Source organism: Ranitomeya variabilis, chromosome 2, assembly GCF_051348905.1.
Source record: "Ranitomeya variabilis isolate aRanVar5 chromosome 2, aRanVar5.hap1, whole genome shotgun sequence".
Taxonomy (NCBI): Eukaryota; Metazoa; Chordata; class Amphibia; order Anura; family Dendrobatidae; genus Ranitomeya; species Ranitomeya variabilis.
Window position 1 is genome coordinate 853,835,020 of NC_135233.1, and position 19,394 is coordinate 853,854,413.

The 19,394-nt window shown below is 43.6% G+C and overlaps 1 protein-coding gene across 1 annotated transcript in view; it reads right to left on the minus strand.

Moving 5' to 3' along the window:
- LOC143803981 (uncharacterized) overlaps nt 1–19,394 on the minus strand; it is a 521,136-nt gene that overhangs the window by 36,836 nt on the left and 464,906 nt on the right. The window contains exons 112-116 of the mRNA XM_077281733.1: nt 11,053–11,172; nt 10,051–10,170; nt 8,440–8,559; nt 8,103–8,222; nt 753–872 (exon numbers count right to left, since the gene is read on the minus strand). Coding sequence (XP_077137848.1) covers nt 753–872; nt 8,103–8,222; nt 8,440–8,559; nt 10,051–10,170; nt 11,053–11,172 — 600 coding nt within the window. The remainder of the gene's footprint in view (nt 1–752; nt 873–8,102; nt 8,223–8,439; nt 8,560–10,050; nt 10,171–11,052; nt 11,173–19,394) is intronic.

The following is a 19,394-nucleotide window of genomic DNA, read 5'->3' on the forward strand; positions in this document are numbered from 1 at the left end:
TCGGGTATCGGCCGATATTCGCTGTATCGGAATTCCGATACCGAGTTCCGATATTTTTGCTTTATCGGGGATCGGGATCCATATTAATGTAAAAAATAAAGAATAAAAATAAAAAATATGGATGTACTCACCCCTCCGACGGCCCCTGGCTCGCAGCGGTGCAACCGGCAGCCTCCGTTCCTAAGAATGCAGTGAGTGTAGGACCTGCGATGACGTCGCAGCTTGTGGTTGGTCGCGTGACCGCTCATGTGACCGCTCACGTGACCGCGACGTCATCGCAGGTCCTTCACTCTGCATTCTTAGGAATGGAGGCAGACGCTTGCAGCGGTGACAATCAGGGCTCGTCCGAGGGTGAGTATATCCATATTTTTTATTTTTATTCTTTATTTTTTACATGAATATGGATACCAGGGCCTGAAGGAGAGTTTCCTCTCCTTCAGACCCTGGGAACCATCCATTATCACTTTCGATATTTGTGGCCCATTGACTTGTATTGGTATCGGGTATCGGTATCGGCGATATCTGATATTTTTTGGATATCGGCCGATCCAATCCGATACCGATACTTTCAAATATCGGAAGGTATAGCTCAACACTAGTACTGACCTGACTGCTGAAACAGGTCCTGTGAACTGATTTACACCATCTCTAGAAGGTACATAATATTGATTGCATCTTCTCCAGTGTAGCCTTAACTAACATAATCCTGTCACTTCCATTACTTTCACATATTGCTGATGTATTGTCCTTACCTGTGTATCCAGGATTACATGTACAGATATAACTTCCCACTGTGTTAGTACAGGTGGCGTCCGCTGAACAGTTGTTCTTTCCTCCACATTCATCAATATCAGCACAATATGACCCATTACCTGATCACAACACAGAAATGATGACTTATTAACGAAGTCTGTGATTAAGAGCTCATCCACACTTTTCTTACAATATTTCTAATAAAGGATCATTGGACAGTGCTAAATTGTGTTGGACAATCTACAGCCAAAGTCTATCAGTAATATAAAGCCAAATTACAGAAGTTTGCATCGAAGTCACCTTATTTTACTCATTGAGATAAAAAACTACTGGTAAAATCAATCTATGAAAATACGAAATGCAACTATTGTGTCTGACAGCCTCACACATCATTAATATACAGAATGTTACAGCCCCGTCCATCAGTGTAAAATAATCCTAAATATACATATCAGGGATGGACTTATTATTGGCGCAACCTGTGCAACCACACAGGGGCCCAAGTGGTAAAGGGGCCATTACCGCCTCCACAGCCAGAAGCAGCTTCATTCACAGACATGTAAATAGGTGCACTATGATGAGTTGTTGGAAGGTAAAATCAGCCCATACAGTAGCGTAGCTACCGGGGGGGCAGAGGGAGTGATGGCCCCGGGTCCCATGCTCAGAGGGGGTCCACCTGGAGATACAATATGTAACTGAATCGGTGAGCACATTACGCCGATACAATTACATTCAGTGGCAGAGCAGGGAGAATCGATCTCCCTGCTCTGCAGCGTGGCCTCTATGAGGCCCCTAAGCAGGCGGTGGGGGGCCCGATGCCAGCAGTGGGCCCCCCACTCGTTATTGCAGGGTTAGCTGTATCGACTAGATGCAGATGCAGCTGACCGCATGATGAGAGAAGGAGCATTACGCTCATTCTCCCATCATCCTCCTGTCAGTGTCTGACGTCAATGATGCCATCACTGAAGCGGGCGTGATGACGTCAGTACTCGTCGCCCGCGATCCAGAGATGAGCTGGAGCTTGGAGTACCGCGGGAACAAGGAGGAAGAGAGGTAAGTATTGGATTTTTTATTTTATTGGGGTGCATTATACTGTACTGGCAGCCTATGGGGTGCATTATACAATACTGGCTGCCTAATGGGGCTGCGTTATACTATACTGGCTGCCTATGGGGGTGCATCATACTATACTGGCTGCCTAATTGGGCTGCATTATACCATACAGACTGCCTAATGGGGGTGCATTATACAGTACTGGCTGCCTATGGGCATGCATTATACAGTACTGGCTGCCTATGGGGGTGCATTATACAGTACTGGCTGCCTAATGGGAGAGCATTATACAGTACTGGCTGCCTAATGGGGCTGCATTATACTGGCTGTCTAATGAGGGTGCATTATACTGTACTGGCTGCCTAATGGGGGGTGCATTATGCTGGCTGCCTAATGGTGGTGCATTATACTGTACTAGCTGCCTTATGGGGGTGTATTATACTGGCTGCCTAATGAGGGTGCATTATACTATACTGGCTGCCTAATAGGGGTGCATTATACTATACAGGCTGCCTAATGTGGTGCATTATACTGTACTGGCTGCCTATGGGGATGCATTATACAGTACTGGCTACCTATGGGGTGCATTATACAGTACTGGCTGCCTATGGGGGTGAATTATACTGTACTAGCTGCCTAATGGGGGTGCGTTATACTATACTGGCTGCCTATGAGGGTGCATTATACTATACTGGCTGCCTAATGGGGCTGCATTATACTATACAGACTGCCTAATGGGTGTGCATTATACAGTACTGGCTGCCTATGGGCGTGCATTATACAGTACTGGCTGCCTAATGGGGGTGCATTATACAGTACTGGCTCCCTAATGGGGCTGCATTATACTGGCTGCCTAATGAGGGTGCATTATACTGTACTGGCTGCCTAATGGGGGTGCATTATGCTGGCTGCCTAATGGGGGTGCATTATACTGTACTGGCTGCCTAATGGGGGTGCATTATACTGGCTGCCTAATGAGGGTGTATTATAGTATACTGGCTGCCTAATGGGGATGCAATATACTGTACTGGCTGCCTATGGAGATGCATTATATAGTACTGGCTACCTATGGGGGTGCATTATACAGTACTTGCTGCCTATGGGGGTGCATTATACAGTACTGGCTGCCTATGGGGTACATTACACAGTACTGGCTGCCTAACGGTGGTGCATTATACTGTACTGGCTGCCTAATGGAGGTGCATTATACTATATTGGCTGCCTAATAGGGCTGCATTATACTGTCTGCCTAATGAGGGTGCATTATACTGTACTGGCTGCCTAATGGGGGTGCATTATACTGGCTGCCTAATGAGGGTGCATTATACTACACTGGCTGCTTTATGGGGGTGCATTATACTATACTGGCTGCCTAATGGGGGTGCATTATACTACACTGGCTGCCTAATGGGGGTGCATTATACTGTACTGGCTGCCTAATGAAGGTGCATTATACTGTACTGGCTGCCTATGGGGGTGCATTATACTATACTGGCTTCCTAATGAGGGTGCATTATACTGTACTGGCTGCCTAATGAGAGTTCATTATACTGTACCAGCTGCCTAATGGGGGTGCATTATACTGTACTGGCTGCCTAATGGGGGTGCATTATACTGTACTGGCTGCCTAATGGGGGTGCATTATACTATACTGGCTAGCTAATGGGGGTGCATTATACTGTATTGGCTGCCTAGTGCAGCGGCATTATACTGTACTGACTGCCTAATAGGGGTGCATTATATTATACAGGCTGCTTAATTCGGGTGCATTATACTGTACTGGCTGCCTAATGGGGGTGCATTATACTGTGCTGGCTGCCTAATGGGGTGCATTACACTATGCAGGCTGCCTATAGGGGTGTATTATACTGTACTGGATGCCTAATGGTGCTGCATTTTACTGACTGCCTAATGGGGGTGCAATATACTGTATTGGCTGCCTAATGGTGGTGCATTATACTATACTGGTTGCCTAATGGCGGTGCATTATACTATACTGGCTGCCTAATGGGGGTGCATTATACTATACTGGCTGCCTAATAGGGGTGCATTATACTGTATTAGCTGCCTAATGGGGCTGCATTATACTGGCTGCCTAATGGGAGAGCATTATACTGTAGAGGCTGCCTAATGAGGGTGCATTATACTATACAGGCTGTCTAATGGGGTTGCATTATACTGTACTGGTTGCCTAATGGGGGTGCATTATACTGTACTGGCTGACTAATGGGGTGTATTATACTGTACTACAGGAGTGGGGAATCTTTTTTCTGCCAAGGGTCATTTGGATATGTATACAATCCCTCGGGTGCCGTACAAACTCCGCCCACAAAGTTCATCCTGACTCTGGCACTGCTTTCAAGAGGTAATCTTTCATTGCATGCCCTTCAGTGTTCAGCAGAGAACACTGCATGTGTGTGCTAACAGAGCAAGAAGAAATTAATGAGCTGGTTATAATCAAAATACGCCTCCCTGCCCAAGAATGCGGTCCCTTAGAATCTGCTCGTGGGCCTGAAGGCACAGAGAACCACACAGTAGGTGCAGTAATAGGGACACATACGGCAGCAGCGGCTCAGTATTGGGGTATCAGCAGGATGAGGAGTTTGTGCAGGTTGGAGATAGATGGTGATGGCTGGAATATGAGAAGTTAAACGTGAATTTGTTGTATTCTCTGCAGTTGAGTCCTGGGTGGAAGAAGTTGTCATGTAGTCTGGGCCAGATGGAAAAGATGGGAAAAGTCAGCAGTAAGTCATTATCTGTAACTGTGCTGTGATCTCTTATATGTTCTGCAGGGCTGGTATTTACCATTGACCATATGACGGTAATATTCATGTCAGTCGTTATATAGAGACTATTTTCAGCAACAGCACAGTCATCTGCTGAGGTTTTCCTCCACTATCAGGGTGCGTCACCCAGTTGTAATCAAGGTTACCTGGTTAGGGGCCCACTCAGAAGCTTCGCCCCACCCCCAAACCAAAACCCTAGCTACACCTCTGGGCCCATATGCTGTTCTTGCACAGGGGAACTTTTCTGTCTGTGTCCGCACCGGTATGTGTCATTTACGGTTTTGTCATTGTTATTTGAGAGCTATTAACCCCTTAAGCCCCGAGGGTGGTTTGCATGTTAATGACGGGGCCAATTTTTACAATTCTGACCACTGTCCCTTTATGAGGTTATAACTCTGGAACGCTTCAATGGATCTTGGCAATTCTGACAGTGTTTTCTCGTGACATATTGTACTTCATGATAGTTGTAAAATTTATTTGATATAACTTGTTTATTTGTGAAAAAAAATGGAAATTTGGCAAAAATGTTGAAAATGTCGCAATTTTCCAACTTTGAAATTTTATGCCCTTAAATCACAGAGATATGTCACGCAAAATACTTAATAAGTAACATTTCCCACATGTCTACTTTACATCAGCACAATTTTGGAACCAAAATTTTTTTTTGTTAGGGAGTTATAAGGGTTAAAAGTTGACCAGCAATTTCTCATTTTTACACCACTATTTTTTTTTTAGGGACCACATCTCATTTGAAGCCATTTTGAGGGGTCTATATGATAGAAAATACCCAAGTGTGACACCATTCTAAAAACTTCACCCCTCAAGGTGCTCAAAACCACATTTAAGAAGTTTATTAACCCTTCAGGTGTTTCATAGGAATTTTTGGAATGTTTAAATAAAAATGAACATTTAACTTTTTTTTACACAAAATTTATTTCAGCTCCAGTTTGTCTTATTTTACCAAAGATAACAGGAGAAAATGAACCCGAAAAGTTGTTGAACAATTTGTCCTGAGTACGCTGATACCCCATATGTGGGGGTAAACCACTGTTTGGGCGCATGGCAGAGCTCGGAAGGAAAGGAGCGCCATTTTACTTTTCAATGCAAAATTGACTGGAAATGAGATGGGACGCCATGTTGCGTTTGGAGAGCCCCTGATGTGCGTAAACATTGAAACTCCCCACAAGTGACACCATTTTGAAAAGTAGACCCCCTAAGGAACTTATCTAGATGTGTGGTGAGCACTTTGACCCACCAAGTGCTTCACAGAAGTTTATAATGCTGAGCCGTAAAAATAAAAATTCATATTTTTTCACAAAAATTATCTTTTAGCCCCCAATTTTTTATTTTCCCAAGGGTAAGAGAAGAAATTTGACCACAAAAATTGTTGTGAAATTTGTCCTGAGTACGCTGATACCCCATATGTGGGTGTAAACCATTGTTGGGCACATGGCAGAGCTCGGAAGGAAAGGAGCTCCATTTGACTTTTCAATGCAAAAATGACTGGAATTGAGTTGGGACGCCATGTTGTGTTTGGAGAGCCCCTGATGTGCCTAAACATTGAAACCCCCCCCAAGTAACACCATTTTGGAAAGTAGACCCCCTAAGGAACCTATCTAGATGTGTTTTGAGAGCTTTGAACCCCCAAGTGTTTCACTACAGTTTATAACGCAGAGACGTGAAAATATATATTTTTTTTTTCACAAAAATTATATATTAGCCCCCAGTTTTGTATTTTCCCAAGGGTAACAGGAGAAATTGGACCCCAAAAGTTGTTGTCCAATTTGTCCTGAGTACGCTGATATCCCGTATGTGGGGGGGAACCACTGTTTGGGCGCATGGCAGAGCTCAGAAGGGAAGGAGCACCATTTGGAATGCAGACTTAGATGGATTGGTCTGCAGGCGTCCCGTTGCATTTGCAGAGCCCCTGATGTACCCAAACAGTAGAAAGCCCCCACAAGTGACCCCATATTCGAAACTAGACCTCCCAAGGAACTTATCTAGATATGTTGTGAGAACTTTGAATCCCCAAGTGTTTCACTACAGTTTACAACGCAGAGCCGTGAAAATAAAAAATCTTTTTGTTCCCACAAAAATGATTTTTAGCCCCCGAAATTTTTATTTTCCCAAGGATAACAAAAGAACTTGGACACCAAAAGTTGTTGTCCAATTTGTCCCGAGTACACTGATACCCCATATGTTGGGGTAAACCCCTGTTTGGGCGCATGGGAGAGCTCAGAACGGAAGGAGTTTTACTTTTTCAACGCAAAATTGGCTGGAATTGAGATCGGACGCCATGTCGCGTTTGGAGAGCCCCTGATGTGCCTGAACAGTGGAAACTCCCCAATTCTACCTGAAACCCTAATCCAAACACACCCCTAACCCTAATCCCAATGGTAACCCTAACCACACCCCTAACCCTGACACACCCCTAACCCTAATCCCAACCGTAAATGCAATCCAAACCCTAACCCTAACTTTAGCCCCAACCTTAACCCTAACCCTAACTTTAGCCCCAACCCTAACTTTAGCTCCAACCCTAGCTCTAACCCTAGCCCTAACCCTAGCCCTAAGCCTAACCCTAACCCTAGCCCTAACCCTAGCCCTAATCCTAATGGGAAAATGGAAATAACTACATTTTTTAAATTTTATTATTTTTCCCTAACTAAGGGGGTGATGAAGGGGGTTTTGATTTACTTTTATAGCGTTTTTTTATATCGGATTTTTATGATTGGCAGCTGTCACACACTAAAAGACGCTTTTTATAGCAAAATAGTTTTTGCGTCTCCACGTTTTGAGACCTATAATTTTTCCATATTTTGGTCCACAGAGTCATGTGAGGTCTTGTTTTTTGCGGGATGAGTTGACATTTTTATTGGTAACATGACATTTTTTGATCGCTTTTTATTCCGATTTTTGTGAGGCAGAATGACCAAAAACCAGCTATTCATGAATTTCTTTTGGGGGAGGCGTTTATACTGTTCCACGTTTGGTAAAATTGATAAAGCAGTTTTATTCGTCGGGTCAGTACGATTACAGCGATATCTCATTTATATCATTTTTTTATGTTTTGGCGCTTTTATACGATGAAAGCTATTTTATAGAAAAAATAATTATTTTGGCATCGCTTTATTCTGAGGACTATAACTTTTTTATCTTTTTTATGATGCTGTATTGCAGCTTGTTTTTTGCGGGACAAGATGACATTTTCAGCGGTACCATGGTTATTTATATCCATCTTTTTGATCGCGTGTTATTCCACTTTTTGTTCAGCGGTATGATAATAAAGCGTTGTTTTTAGGCTCTTTTTTTTTTTTCTTTCTTACGGTGTTCACTGAAGGGGTTAACTAGTGGGACAGCCGATCGCATATGACGTACTATCCCATCACTGGGAATTAAGTCCCAGGTCACCTTGACGGGATAGTACGTCATATGGGATTAAGGGGTTAACTACAGATGGTGTCCAGAGAAAGGTTGTACATACAGAAATCTCTAGTGATAAGTGATTACCTTGGTATCCATCATTACAAGTACAAAAGAGGCCTCCTGTTGTGTTACTACACATAGCATCAGAAGAACAGTTACTGGCATCTGTACATGGTGTCAGAGCCTCACAGTCATATCCATCACCTAGGAAAAGAGCATAATGTAATGAATGATGTATGATGATGAAAGGAACATATTTATGGAACTTAAAATGAAGGATTATTTTATTGTTATTAAATTATATTTTACACAGACTGACAAAAATACACATCGAATAGATTTTTGGTGGGATCCCTGCTGCACAGCATAATGAACTTTACACTAAAATATAGTTAAAAACAGACAATAAGTCAGAACTCACCCCAGAATCCAACATTACAGGCACAGGTGTAATTTCCTATTGTGTTATTACAGGTGGCATTGGGTGAGCAGGTATTACTGGTCTCACATTCATCAATATCCTCACAGTGGGTTCCGTTACCTGATCAATGTAACATGTGTCACAGTTATCAGAGAATATAACAATAGACGTATATGAGAAAATAAATATTTACTACTGAAAACATATATTGTAAGTTGTTAATTGGCAAGTCACAGCCAATATGGTCAAACTAATTTGGCATAAATTATGGGTCATGTTTGAAGTGTCGATAAAACTGAACTACAGGTTATTTCCCCTAAATTTGAACTGTTAGTAATTTATTTATGAAAGAAGGATTTCAATTTTCTTTATAAGAGCTAATATATTATTTTTCTATCTCATATAAGCATGATGTTACCTTTCTATGGCACAGCAGTATATCAAAGTATGGGTAAACATATACACCTAGGCTCACCTATTTGCTTTTGACACCAGTTAATAAGTACACCTCATTGTATGCGATATAGTCAGGATAATAGAAGACTTTATCAGTAACTGCACTTTTATAAACAGTTACAGAGGGGCCATATGGAATATAAAAACACATATTCACCTCTCGAACCATAGAACTTCTGATGAACATATGACATTGTTTTGTTATGTGACAGCTGCAGCCAATCAGAATCCTTTATTACTCTGTGAGAACAGACGTTTGCTCTCTTTAGCAGTTAAGAACTGATTGTGCAGGGGTGAACAACCCATTAAAGTAAGCTGTAAGAAGGAATCAATGGCAAATCAGAACTCACCTGAAAATCCATCATTACAAGAGCAGCTGTAATTCCCTATTGTGTTAGTGCAGGTTGCATCAGGTGAGCAGATATTACCGGTCTCACATTCATCAATATCATTATTATTATTATTATTTATTGTTATAGCGCCATTTATTCCATGGCGCTTTACAAGTGAGGAGGGGTATACATAATAAAAACAAGTACAATAATCTTGAACAATACAAGTCATAACTGGTACAGTAGGAGAGAGGACCCTGCCCGCGAAGGCTCACAATCTACAAGGGATGGGTGAGAATACAGTAGGTGAGGATAGAGCTGATCGTGCAGCGGTTGGTTGATCGGTGGTTACTGCAGGTTGTAGGCTATCATATCATCACAGTGGGTCCCGTTACCTGATCACTGTAAAAGGTTTTACAGTTAAATGAGGCTATTTCCTCACAGATAGGCTAGGTTCACACTTACACGGTGCTTTACATTGAGCACTCCGTCTGGGGGCTACGTCTTTTCTTAGAAAACAGAATTCAGGAGTACAAAATCCTCCCTGATATATTCATTTACTACAGAGAGACAAACTAAGGATCTACATTCGGACTCTGAGCTTCTTTCTGTCTCTGTCCTTTTATTTAGTGGGACACAAAGCCGAGGTGACAACAAGCGGTGCCAGGAAATAAAATGTTTCGTTTTCTGACACCAGCTCTCGTCTTATGGGAAGAATAAAGGGAAAGATAATGCATGCTCTCACTGATATAATTTATATTATATTATAATATAATATATCTCTCACAAAGAGATAATTTAATGTAAATATTCATTTGCTTACCTGAGAATCCATCATTACAAGTACAGATGAAACTTCTTATTGTGTTAGTGCAGGTTGCATTAGGTGAGCAGATATTACTGGTCTCACATTCATCAATATCCTCACAGTGGGTCCCGTTACCTGATGAATATATAATGAATAGCAGTTTACTGAGGATATACAGATGTAGCACATACCACGATGCAGCAAGATATTTTAGTACAAAATACTGTAACTTGACACCAAACTTTACATGTTTATTGGCCTTTATTATGCTAAAGGAAACATGTCAGATCCCCCATGCCCCCAACGCAGCAGCATTCACCTCTGTAGGGTTAAGCTCCCTGAATAACCAGCCCTGTATATATAATTCAGTTAAATAAATGCTGAAAAAAAGCAATTATAATGTCCTCATTTCCTATGCTAATGATCACTTTGACTAGTAGTTAGGGAGATAGTTGCCCCAGACTAGTCAGCCCTCTTTCCATGTCATTAAGCATCTGTGGGCATCATCGCCAGCTCATCCACATCCCGGCTTCAGAGGCATAGTGCGCATGACCGGAAGCCATCTTCTGAACTTTCAGTCATGTGCAGTGTGCCTCAGAAGCCTGGAAGAATACATCCAGCTTCAAAGACACTGACGTTGGGAGCAGAGGTGGGAACTCACAGGTGGACACAGGGAAGGAGAGTTCAGCTCAGGTTGTTTTCTTCTATTGCCGTCTGCTATCGAAATGTAACTGAAAGGGAACAACCCATTTAATGCATTATGTGTTAAGGTAAAGTATGCTACATCTGTAACATCAGAGGTAAATGTAAAAGTGAAAAATTACTTCTGAAACATCAACAAGTTCTTATTGTGCAAATCAGAAACAAAAATTAATTAATGCCTGGACTCAAATTAGAGATTATGCATGACATGTCGACTCGAATGACCTGTAGTTTATTACATCAGATTTTTAATAGAACCATGGCTTTATCTGTTTATAATTATTAGAATACAATACCCGGAAAATGACGACTTACCTGAGAATCCAACATTACAGGCACAGGTGTAATTCCCTATTGTGTTAGTGCAGGACGCATCAGGTGAGCAGATATTATTAGTCTCACATTCATCAATATCATCACAGTAGATTCCATCACCTAATTAATAGAAAATGTTTTACAGTTAAAAATAACTTTTCTTCAATTTTTCATGTTGAACTAGATGCAAAATGTAAGAGTAGCCTCAGAGTAAATTAAATGCTTTTTTATTTTTTTAGTTTGCAGCTCTGTTGGGCAGATATCAGCTATCAAATGATTTGGCGTCTAATGAGATCGTTTTCATTAAGTCCAACTTGTCATTATTACAGAGCTTTCAGTGGGGGACACGTACAATTTTCCTATGTAGTACATTGCCCAATCATAAGCCGAAAGCAATACATCCCAGAAAAAGAACACACCCCACAATAGCTTAAAATATGTTGCTCAGTATCTCAAATGTAATGACATACAGCCCTGATATTCTGATTTAACCTTGTAAATGATTAGAACGTGCTGGGAGTAGAGCACAGATGACTGACACATTGCAGATAAAGTCATAGCAGTCAGTGAGGAAGGAGGGGCAGCACAGCTGAGTTTAGCTGTGTCACATTAGAAACCCTTCTATAATCTCTCCTCCTCTCATAGCACTGTTAACTATGTTGTACTGTTGATATCCCCGCACTTCCTGTCTGGAATTACATAGTAACATACAGTAGTAACATAGTTTTTAAGGTTGAAGGAAGACTTTAAGTCCAACTAGTTCAACCCATAGCCTAACCTAACGTGCCCTAACATGTTGATCCAGAGGAAGGCAAAAAAAACACGTGGCAAAGAGTAAGCTCCACACTGGGCAAAAAAATTCCTTCCCGACTCCACATACGGCAATCAGACTAGTTCCCTGGATCAATGCCCTATCAAGGAATCTAATATATATAACCTGCAACATTATACTTTTCAAGAAAGGCATCCAGTCTCCTCTTAAATTTAAGTAATGACTCACTCATTATAACATCATACAGCAGAGTTCCATAGTCTCACTGCTCTTACAGTAAAGAACCCGTGTCTGTTGTTATGCTTAAACCTTCTTTCCTCCAGACGTAGAGTATTCCACCTTGTATCTGTCTCAGGTCTATGTTTAAAAAGTTCATCAGATAGGTCTTTGTACTGTCCCCTCATATATTTATACATTAAGATAAGATCACCCCTTAGCCTTCATTTTCCAAACTAAATAGCCCCAAGTGTAATAACCTGTCTTGGTCTTGCAGACCCCCCAGTCCTCTAATAACCTTGGTCGCTCTTCTCTGAACCTGCTCTAGTTAAGCTATGTCTTTTTTATACACCGGAGACCAGAACTATACACAGTATTCTAAGTGTGGTCGAACTAGTGACTTGTATAGAGGTAAAATTATGTTCTCCTCATGAGCATCTATGCCTCTTTTAATGCATCCCATTATTTTATTTGCCTTTGTAGCAGCTGCCTGACACTGACCACTAAATGTGAGTTTGTCATCCACCCATACACCCAGGTGTTTTTCACTGATGGTTTTGCCCAGAGTTTCAGAATTAAGCACATAGTATACATCTTATTACTTCTACCCAAGTGCATGACCTTACATTTATCCCCATTAAAGCTCATTTGCCATTTATCAGCTCAAGCTTCTAGTTTACATAAATCATCCTGTAATATAAAATTGTCCTCCTCTGTATTGATTACCCTACAGAGTTTAGTGTCATCTGCAAATATTGAAATTCTGCTCTGTATGCCCCCTACAAAGTCAGTAATAAATATGTTTAAAAGAAGAGGGCCCAATACTGACCCCTGTGGTACCCCACTGCTAATCGCGACCCAGTCCGAGTGTGCTCCATTAATAACCACCCTTTGTTTCCTATCCCTGAGCCAGCTCTTAACCCACTTACACATATTTTCCCCTATCCCCATTATTTTCATTTTATGTATCAACCTTATGTGTGGCACCGTATCAAAAGCTTTTGAAAAGTCCATATACACTATGTCCACTGTGCACCCTTGGTCCAGTCCAGAACTTACCTCTTCATAGAAATTGATCAGATTTGTCTGACAGGAACAGTCCCTAGTAAACCCATGTTGATATTGGGTCATGAGGTTATTCCTCTTCAGATACTCCAGTATAGCATCCCTTAGAATGCTCTCCAGGATTTTACCGACAGTAGAGGTTAAGCTTACTGGCCTATAATTTCCGAGTTCAGTTTTTGTCCCCTTTCTGAATATTGGCACCACATTTGCAATTCGCCAGTCCTGTGGTACAGACCCTGTTATTATGGAGTCTTTAAAGATTAAAAATAATGGTCTATCAATGACTGTAGTTAATTCCTGCAGTACTCGGGGGTGGATTCCATCCGGGGCCGGAGATTTGTCAATTTTAGTGATTTTTAGACGCCACCGTACTTCCTGCTGGGTTAAGCAGGTGACATTTAATGGGGAATTTTTGTTATCACTGATCATATTGTCTGCCATTGAATTTCCTTGTGTAAATACTGATGAAAAAACGTCATTTAGCATATTGGCTTTTTCTTTATCCTCATCCACCATTTCACCCAGACTATTTTTAAGAGGGCCAACACTATCATTTTTTAGTTTCTTACTATTTACGTAGTTAAAGAATATTTGGGGATTATTTTTACTCTTTCTAGCAATGAGTCTCTCTGTCTCAAATTTGCTGCCTTGATTTGCTGTTTAAAGAATTTATTTAATTTTCTGTATTTATTTAATGCCTCATCACTACCTACTTCCTTTAATTCTCTAAATCAGACCTGGGCAAGATGCGGCCCGCGGGCCGTGCGGATGAGACCGGCGCCAAGGTCACTGGTAAGTGTCCGAGAGAGGCTGTATCCGCCCTCCCTGCACCCACCGTCCATGCTTCACCCTGATCGGCTGCACCCAACGGCCTGCATTCTGGCTGACTGCTGAGGTTGTGTGACTGGAGGCCTCCCCTTCTATACTGGTCCTGGGGGGCTGTGACTGGCGGCCTCCCCTTCTATACTGGTCCTGGGGGGCTGTGACTGGCGGCCTCCCCTTCTATACTGGTCCTGGGGGGCTGTGACTGGCGGCCTCCCCTTCTATACTGGTCCTGGGGGGCTGTGACTGGTGGCCTCCCCATCTATACTGGTCCTGGGGGGGCTGTGACTGGCAGTGGCGTATCCAGGGGGGGCAGCCGGGACATAACATTTGTGCAACACTATATGGGGGCCATAATGTTTGTGCAGCACTATATGGGGGCCATAATGTTTGTGCAGCACTATATGGGGGCCATAATGTTTGTGCAGCACTATATGGGGCCATAATGTTTGTGCAGCACTATATGGGGCCATGTTTGTGCAGCACTATATGGGGCCATAATGTTTGTGCAGCACTATATGGGGCCATAATGTTTGTGCAGCACTATATGGGGCCATAATGTTTGTGCAGCACTATATGGGGGCCATAATGTTTGTGCAGCACTATATGGGGCCATAATGTTTGTGCAGCACTATATGGGGCCACTACAGTATACTACAGTATTGGGTAAAAATTAGTTAATTATATTAGTCCGGCCCTCTAAAACCATCCCAATTTCTCATGCAGCCCCATGGCTAAATTAATTGCCCACCCCTGCTCTAAATGCTTTCTTTTTCTCCCTTATTGCGCCCCTTACAGCTCTATTTAGCCATATTAGTTTACTTCTATTTCTAGTATGTTTATTCCCATATGGTATATACTGTGCACAGGTCCTATCCAGGATGCTAATAAACGTCTCCCATTCTCTTTGTGTATTTTTATGTCTCAGGATATCGTCCCAGTTAATTGCACCAAGATCATCTCTCATCCGTTGGAAATTTGCCCTCCTGAAATTGAATGTCCTTGTAACCCTTCTACTACACATCTTATTGAAGGATACATGAAAACCTATTATTTTGTGATCACTATTCCCCAAGTGACCCCCAACTAGGGTTGAGCGAAACGGGTCGACCATTTTCAGAAGTCGACGACTTTTGGCAAAGTCGGGTTTCATGAAACCCGACCCGACCCCTGTGTGGGGTCGGCCATGAGGTCGGCGATCTTCTGAATCTGGTATCGGGACTCCGATACCGAGTTCCGATATGTTTGCGATATCGGAAATCGGTATCAGAATCCACATTTAAGTGTAAAATAAAGAATTAAAATAAAAAATATTGATATACTCACCTCTCCGACGCAGCCTGGACATCTCCGCTGGTAACCGGCATCTTGCGTTCCTAAAAATGGCGCTTGAAAGACCTTTCGAATGCTTCACGGCTTGTGATTGGTCGTGGCGGCCCACGTGACCGCTCAGCGACCAATCACAAGCCAGGTACGTAATTCTCAGGTCCTGTTCTGGTTCTCAGGTACATGAGAATTACGTCACGGCTTGTGATTGGTCGCTGAGCGGTCACGTGGGCCGCCGCGACCAATCACAAAGCCGTGACGTCATCGGAAGGTCCTTCACGCGTTCATTCTTAAGAAGGAAGGCTGCCGGAAAGAAGTCGAGGGTGAGTATATTCCTATTAGGTATATACTCACCCTTGTATGCGCCCTGCTTCTTTCCGGCAGCCTTCCTTCTTAAGAATGAACGTGTGAAGGACCTTCCGATGACGTCACGGCTTTGTGATTGGTCGCGGCGGCCCACGTGACCGCTCAGCGACCAATCACAAGCCGTGACGTAATTCTCATGTACCTGAGAACCAGAACAGGACCTGAGAATTACGTCACCGGCTTGTGATTGGTCGCTCAGCGGTCACGTGGGCCGCCGCGACCAATCACAAGCCGTGAAGCATTCGAAAGGTCTTTCAAGCGCCATTTTTAGGAACGGAAGATGCCGGTTACTACCAGGGCGCGTCAGAGGGTGAGTATATCAATTTTTTTTATTTTAATTCTTTATTTTACACGTAAATATGGATCCCAGGGCCTGAAGGAGAGTTTCCTCTCCTTCAGACCCTGGGAACCATAGTATCCCATTGCACTGCATTGGGTTTCGCGTTTCGGCCGACCCCGACCCTGACTTTTTTATAGGATCGGCCGATTTCACTCGACCCGACTTTTGAGAAAGTCGCTCAACCCTACCCCCAACCCTTATATTTGATATGCGTTCTGGCCTGTTGGTTAAAGGGAACCTGTCACCCAGTTTTTCCGTATGAGATAAAAATACCGTTAAATAGGGCCTGAGCTGTGCATTACAATCGTGTATTTTGTGGACCCTGATTCCACACCTATGCTCCCAAAATACGTTACCGAAGTCGCCGTTTTCGCCTGTCAATCAGGCTGGTCTGGTCAAATGGGTGTGGTGACATCGCTGTTCCTTCACCCAGATCTTGCTTATTTTTCTGTTGGTGGCGTAGTGGTTTGAGCATGCCCAAGGCCCGAATCCACTGCATAGGTGTGGAAAAAGAGCGCGATCTGCGCTATTTCCCTGGTGATCGGTGGGGGCGGCCATCTTCCTGTGGCCGCGCGTGCGCAGATGGAGCGCTCTGCTGCTCGGGGCTTCAGGAAAATGGCCGCGGGATGCCACGCGTGCACAGATGGAGATTGCGGCGGCCATTTTCCTGAAGCCGAGATGCGAACTCTGCTTCAGGAAAATGGCCGCCGCGATCTCCTTCTGTGCACACGCGGCATCCCGCGGCCATTTTCCTGAAGCCCCGGGCAGCAGAGCGCTCCATCTGCGCACGCGTGGCCACAGGAAGATGGCCGCCCCCACCGATCACCAGAGGAATAGCGCAGATCGCGCTCTTTTTACACACCTATGCAGTGGATTTGGGCCTTGGGCATGCGCAAACCACTACGCCACCAACGGAAAAATAAGCAAGATCTGGGGGAAGGAACAGCGATGTCACCACGCCCATTTGACCAGACCAGCCTGATTGACAGGCGAAAACGGCGACTTCGGTAACGTATTTTGACAGCATAGGTGGGGAATCAGGGTCCACAAAATACACTATTGTAATGCACAGCTCAGGCCCTATTTAACGGTATTTTTATCTCATATGGAAAAAACGGGGTGACAGGTTCCCTTTAATATTAGGTCTAGCAGTGCTCCCCTTCTTGTTGGGTTCTGAACCAGTTGTGAAAGGTAATTGTCTCTCATAGTTGTCAAAAACCGATTACCTTTGCTGGAACTGCAGGTTTCTGTTCCCCAATCTGTTTCAGGGTAGTTGAAGTCCCCCATAATAATGACTTCTCCTTGAGTCGCAGCTTCATCTATTTGCTTTATGAAGATATTCTCCGATGCTTCCATTATTTTTGGAGACTTATAGCTAACCCCTATCAGTAATTTATTATTTTTTTCCTCCTCCCCTTATCTCCACCCACAGGGACTCTGCATTTTAATTAGATTCACCTATATTACCATGCAGGATGGGTCTTAAGGATGATTTTCATATAGGCACACACCTCCCCTCGCTTATCCATTCGGTCATTTCTGAACAGACTATAGCCCTGCAAGTTAACAGCCCAGTCATGGCTCTCATCCAGCCATGTTTCAGATATCCCCACCATGTCATAATTATGCTCCAACAACATTAATTCCAATTCGTCCATTTTGTTGGCGAGGCTTCTGGCATTAATATACATGCACTTTATGTATCTCTCTGTACCTCTATTCTTTCTTAAATTATTAATTGTTCTAACCCCACCCCCCATGCCACCGCCGCCCCCAACTTCCTTATTTGTGCCCAGGTCTCTATCTGCACTATCATCCCCTCCTATAAAATGAATACCCTCCCCCCATTCCCTAGTTTAAACACTCCTCCAACCTTCTAGCCATTTTCTCCCCCAGCACAGCTGCACCTTCCCCATTGAGATGCAGCCCGTCCCTAGCATAGAACCTGTAGCCAACTGAGAAGTCGGCCCAGTTCTGCAGGAACCCAAACCCCTCCTTCCTACACCAATTCTTGAGCCACTTATTAACCTCCATAATCTCTCATTGCCTCTTTGGCGTGGCATGTGGTACAGGCAGTATTTCAGAAAATACCACTTTGTAAGGTCTTAGCTTTCAGCTTGCAGCCTAATTCCCTGAAATCGTTTTTAAGGACCTTGCACCTACCTCTAAATGTGTCATTTGTGCCAATGTGCACCATGACCGCTGGGTCCTCACCAGCCCCTCCCAGTAATCTGTCAATCCGATCAGTGATGTGTCGGACTCGAGCGCCAGGTAGGCAGCACCGTTCGACGATCCCTGTCTTTGTGACAGATTGCCCTATCTGTTCCCCTAATAATTGAGTCCCCCACTACCAGCACCTGTCTGGCTTGCCCTGCTCTCCTATTTCCCTCCTTACTGTAGCAGTCACTCCTCCGGCTTTCAGAGGACATGCCTCGCTGCAGCAATGCTACCCCTGTACTGGCACCCTCCTCCTCTGCCAACTTAGCAAACTTATTGGGGTGTGCAAGATCAGGACTAGCCTCCCTGGCACTCTTTCCTCTACCCCACTTCCTAACTGTCACCCAGCTTGCTGCTTCACTGTCTTGCAGCTCCATCCTACCATCTCCCCCATCTATCCCATTGAGCGTCTGCTCAGTGAGCAGAAGACTCCTTTCCATATTGTCAATGGATCTCAGTGTTGCCAGCTGCACATTTAGATTCAGAATCTGGGCTTCCAAATGCTCAACGTGCTAACATCTCGCACAGCAGTATGCACCCTCGACCGGCTGCCCAAGGATTGCATTCATGTGGCAAGATGTACACTGGATGGCATTAACAATAGTGGAGCACATTTCCTAATGGGGATTGCACCAGACAGAAAAGTTAAATAAAAAATAAATGCAAAGTATTAATAAAATACAGACAGCAATTCAGTAATTCCTCCCTTGGAAACTCCCTGAATCCAAAGTCACTGAATCACAAGTCACACACTTACCGCCATTCGCACTTACGCTCAAGTCACACTCAGCTCATTCACACTCGCTAAGCTGAAGATTTAAAGAGATTTTTTTTTTCCCCTCAGCAGCAACCCACCTTGCTATTCAGTGCACTTCCAAAAAAGCTCAGAGATGTCCGTAATCACATTTATATCTGTTGTTCTCACGGAAACCTGGCAACTTGTATTCCATTTGCTGTGAGAGCAGAACAGGCTTTCAATACATCTTAATCAGCAGTAGTCCTTCCTAATTATGATTGGTTAGAATCATAGATGGGTAAGAAGTACACATCCCTAGTGAAATCTCTAATAATGCCGTTTTGGAAGTAAGAAACCTTAACTCAGTGTTAGGTGTCGAGTTCCCGCCTCTGCACAGGTGGGAATCTCAAACCACCTCCGCTGCGGTCTCCCATTCTTCTCCAGCCACAGTGGAGCCTGCTCAGCGGAGACATCAGTCCCAG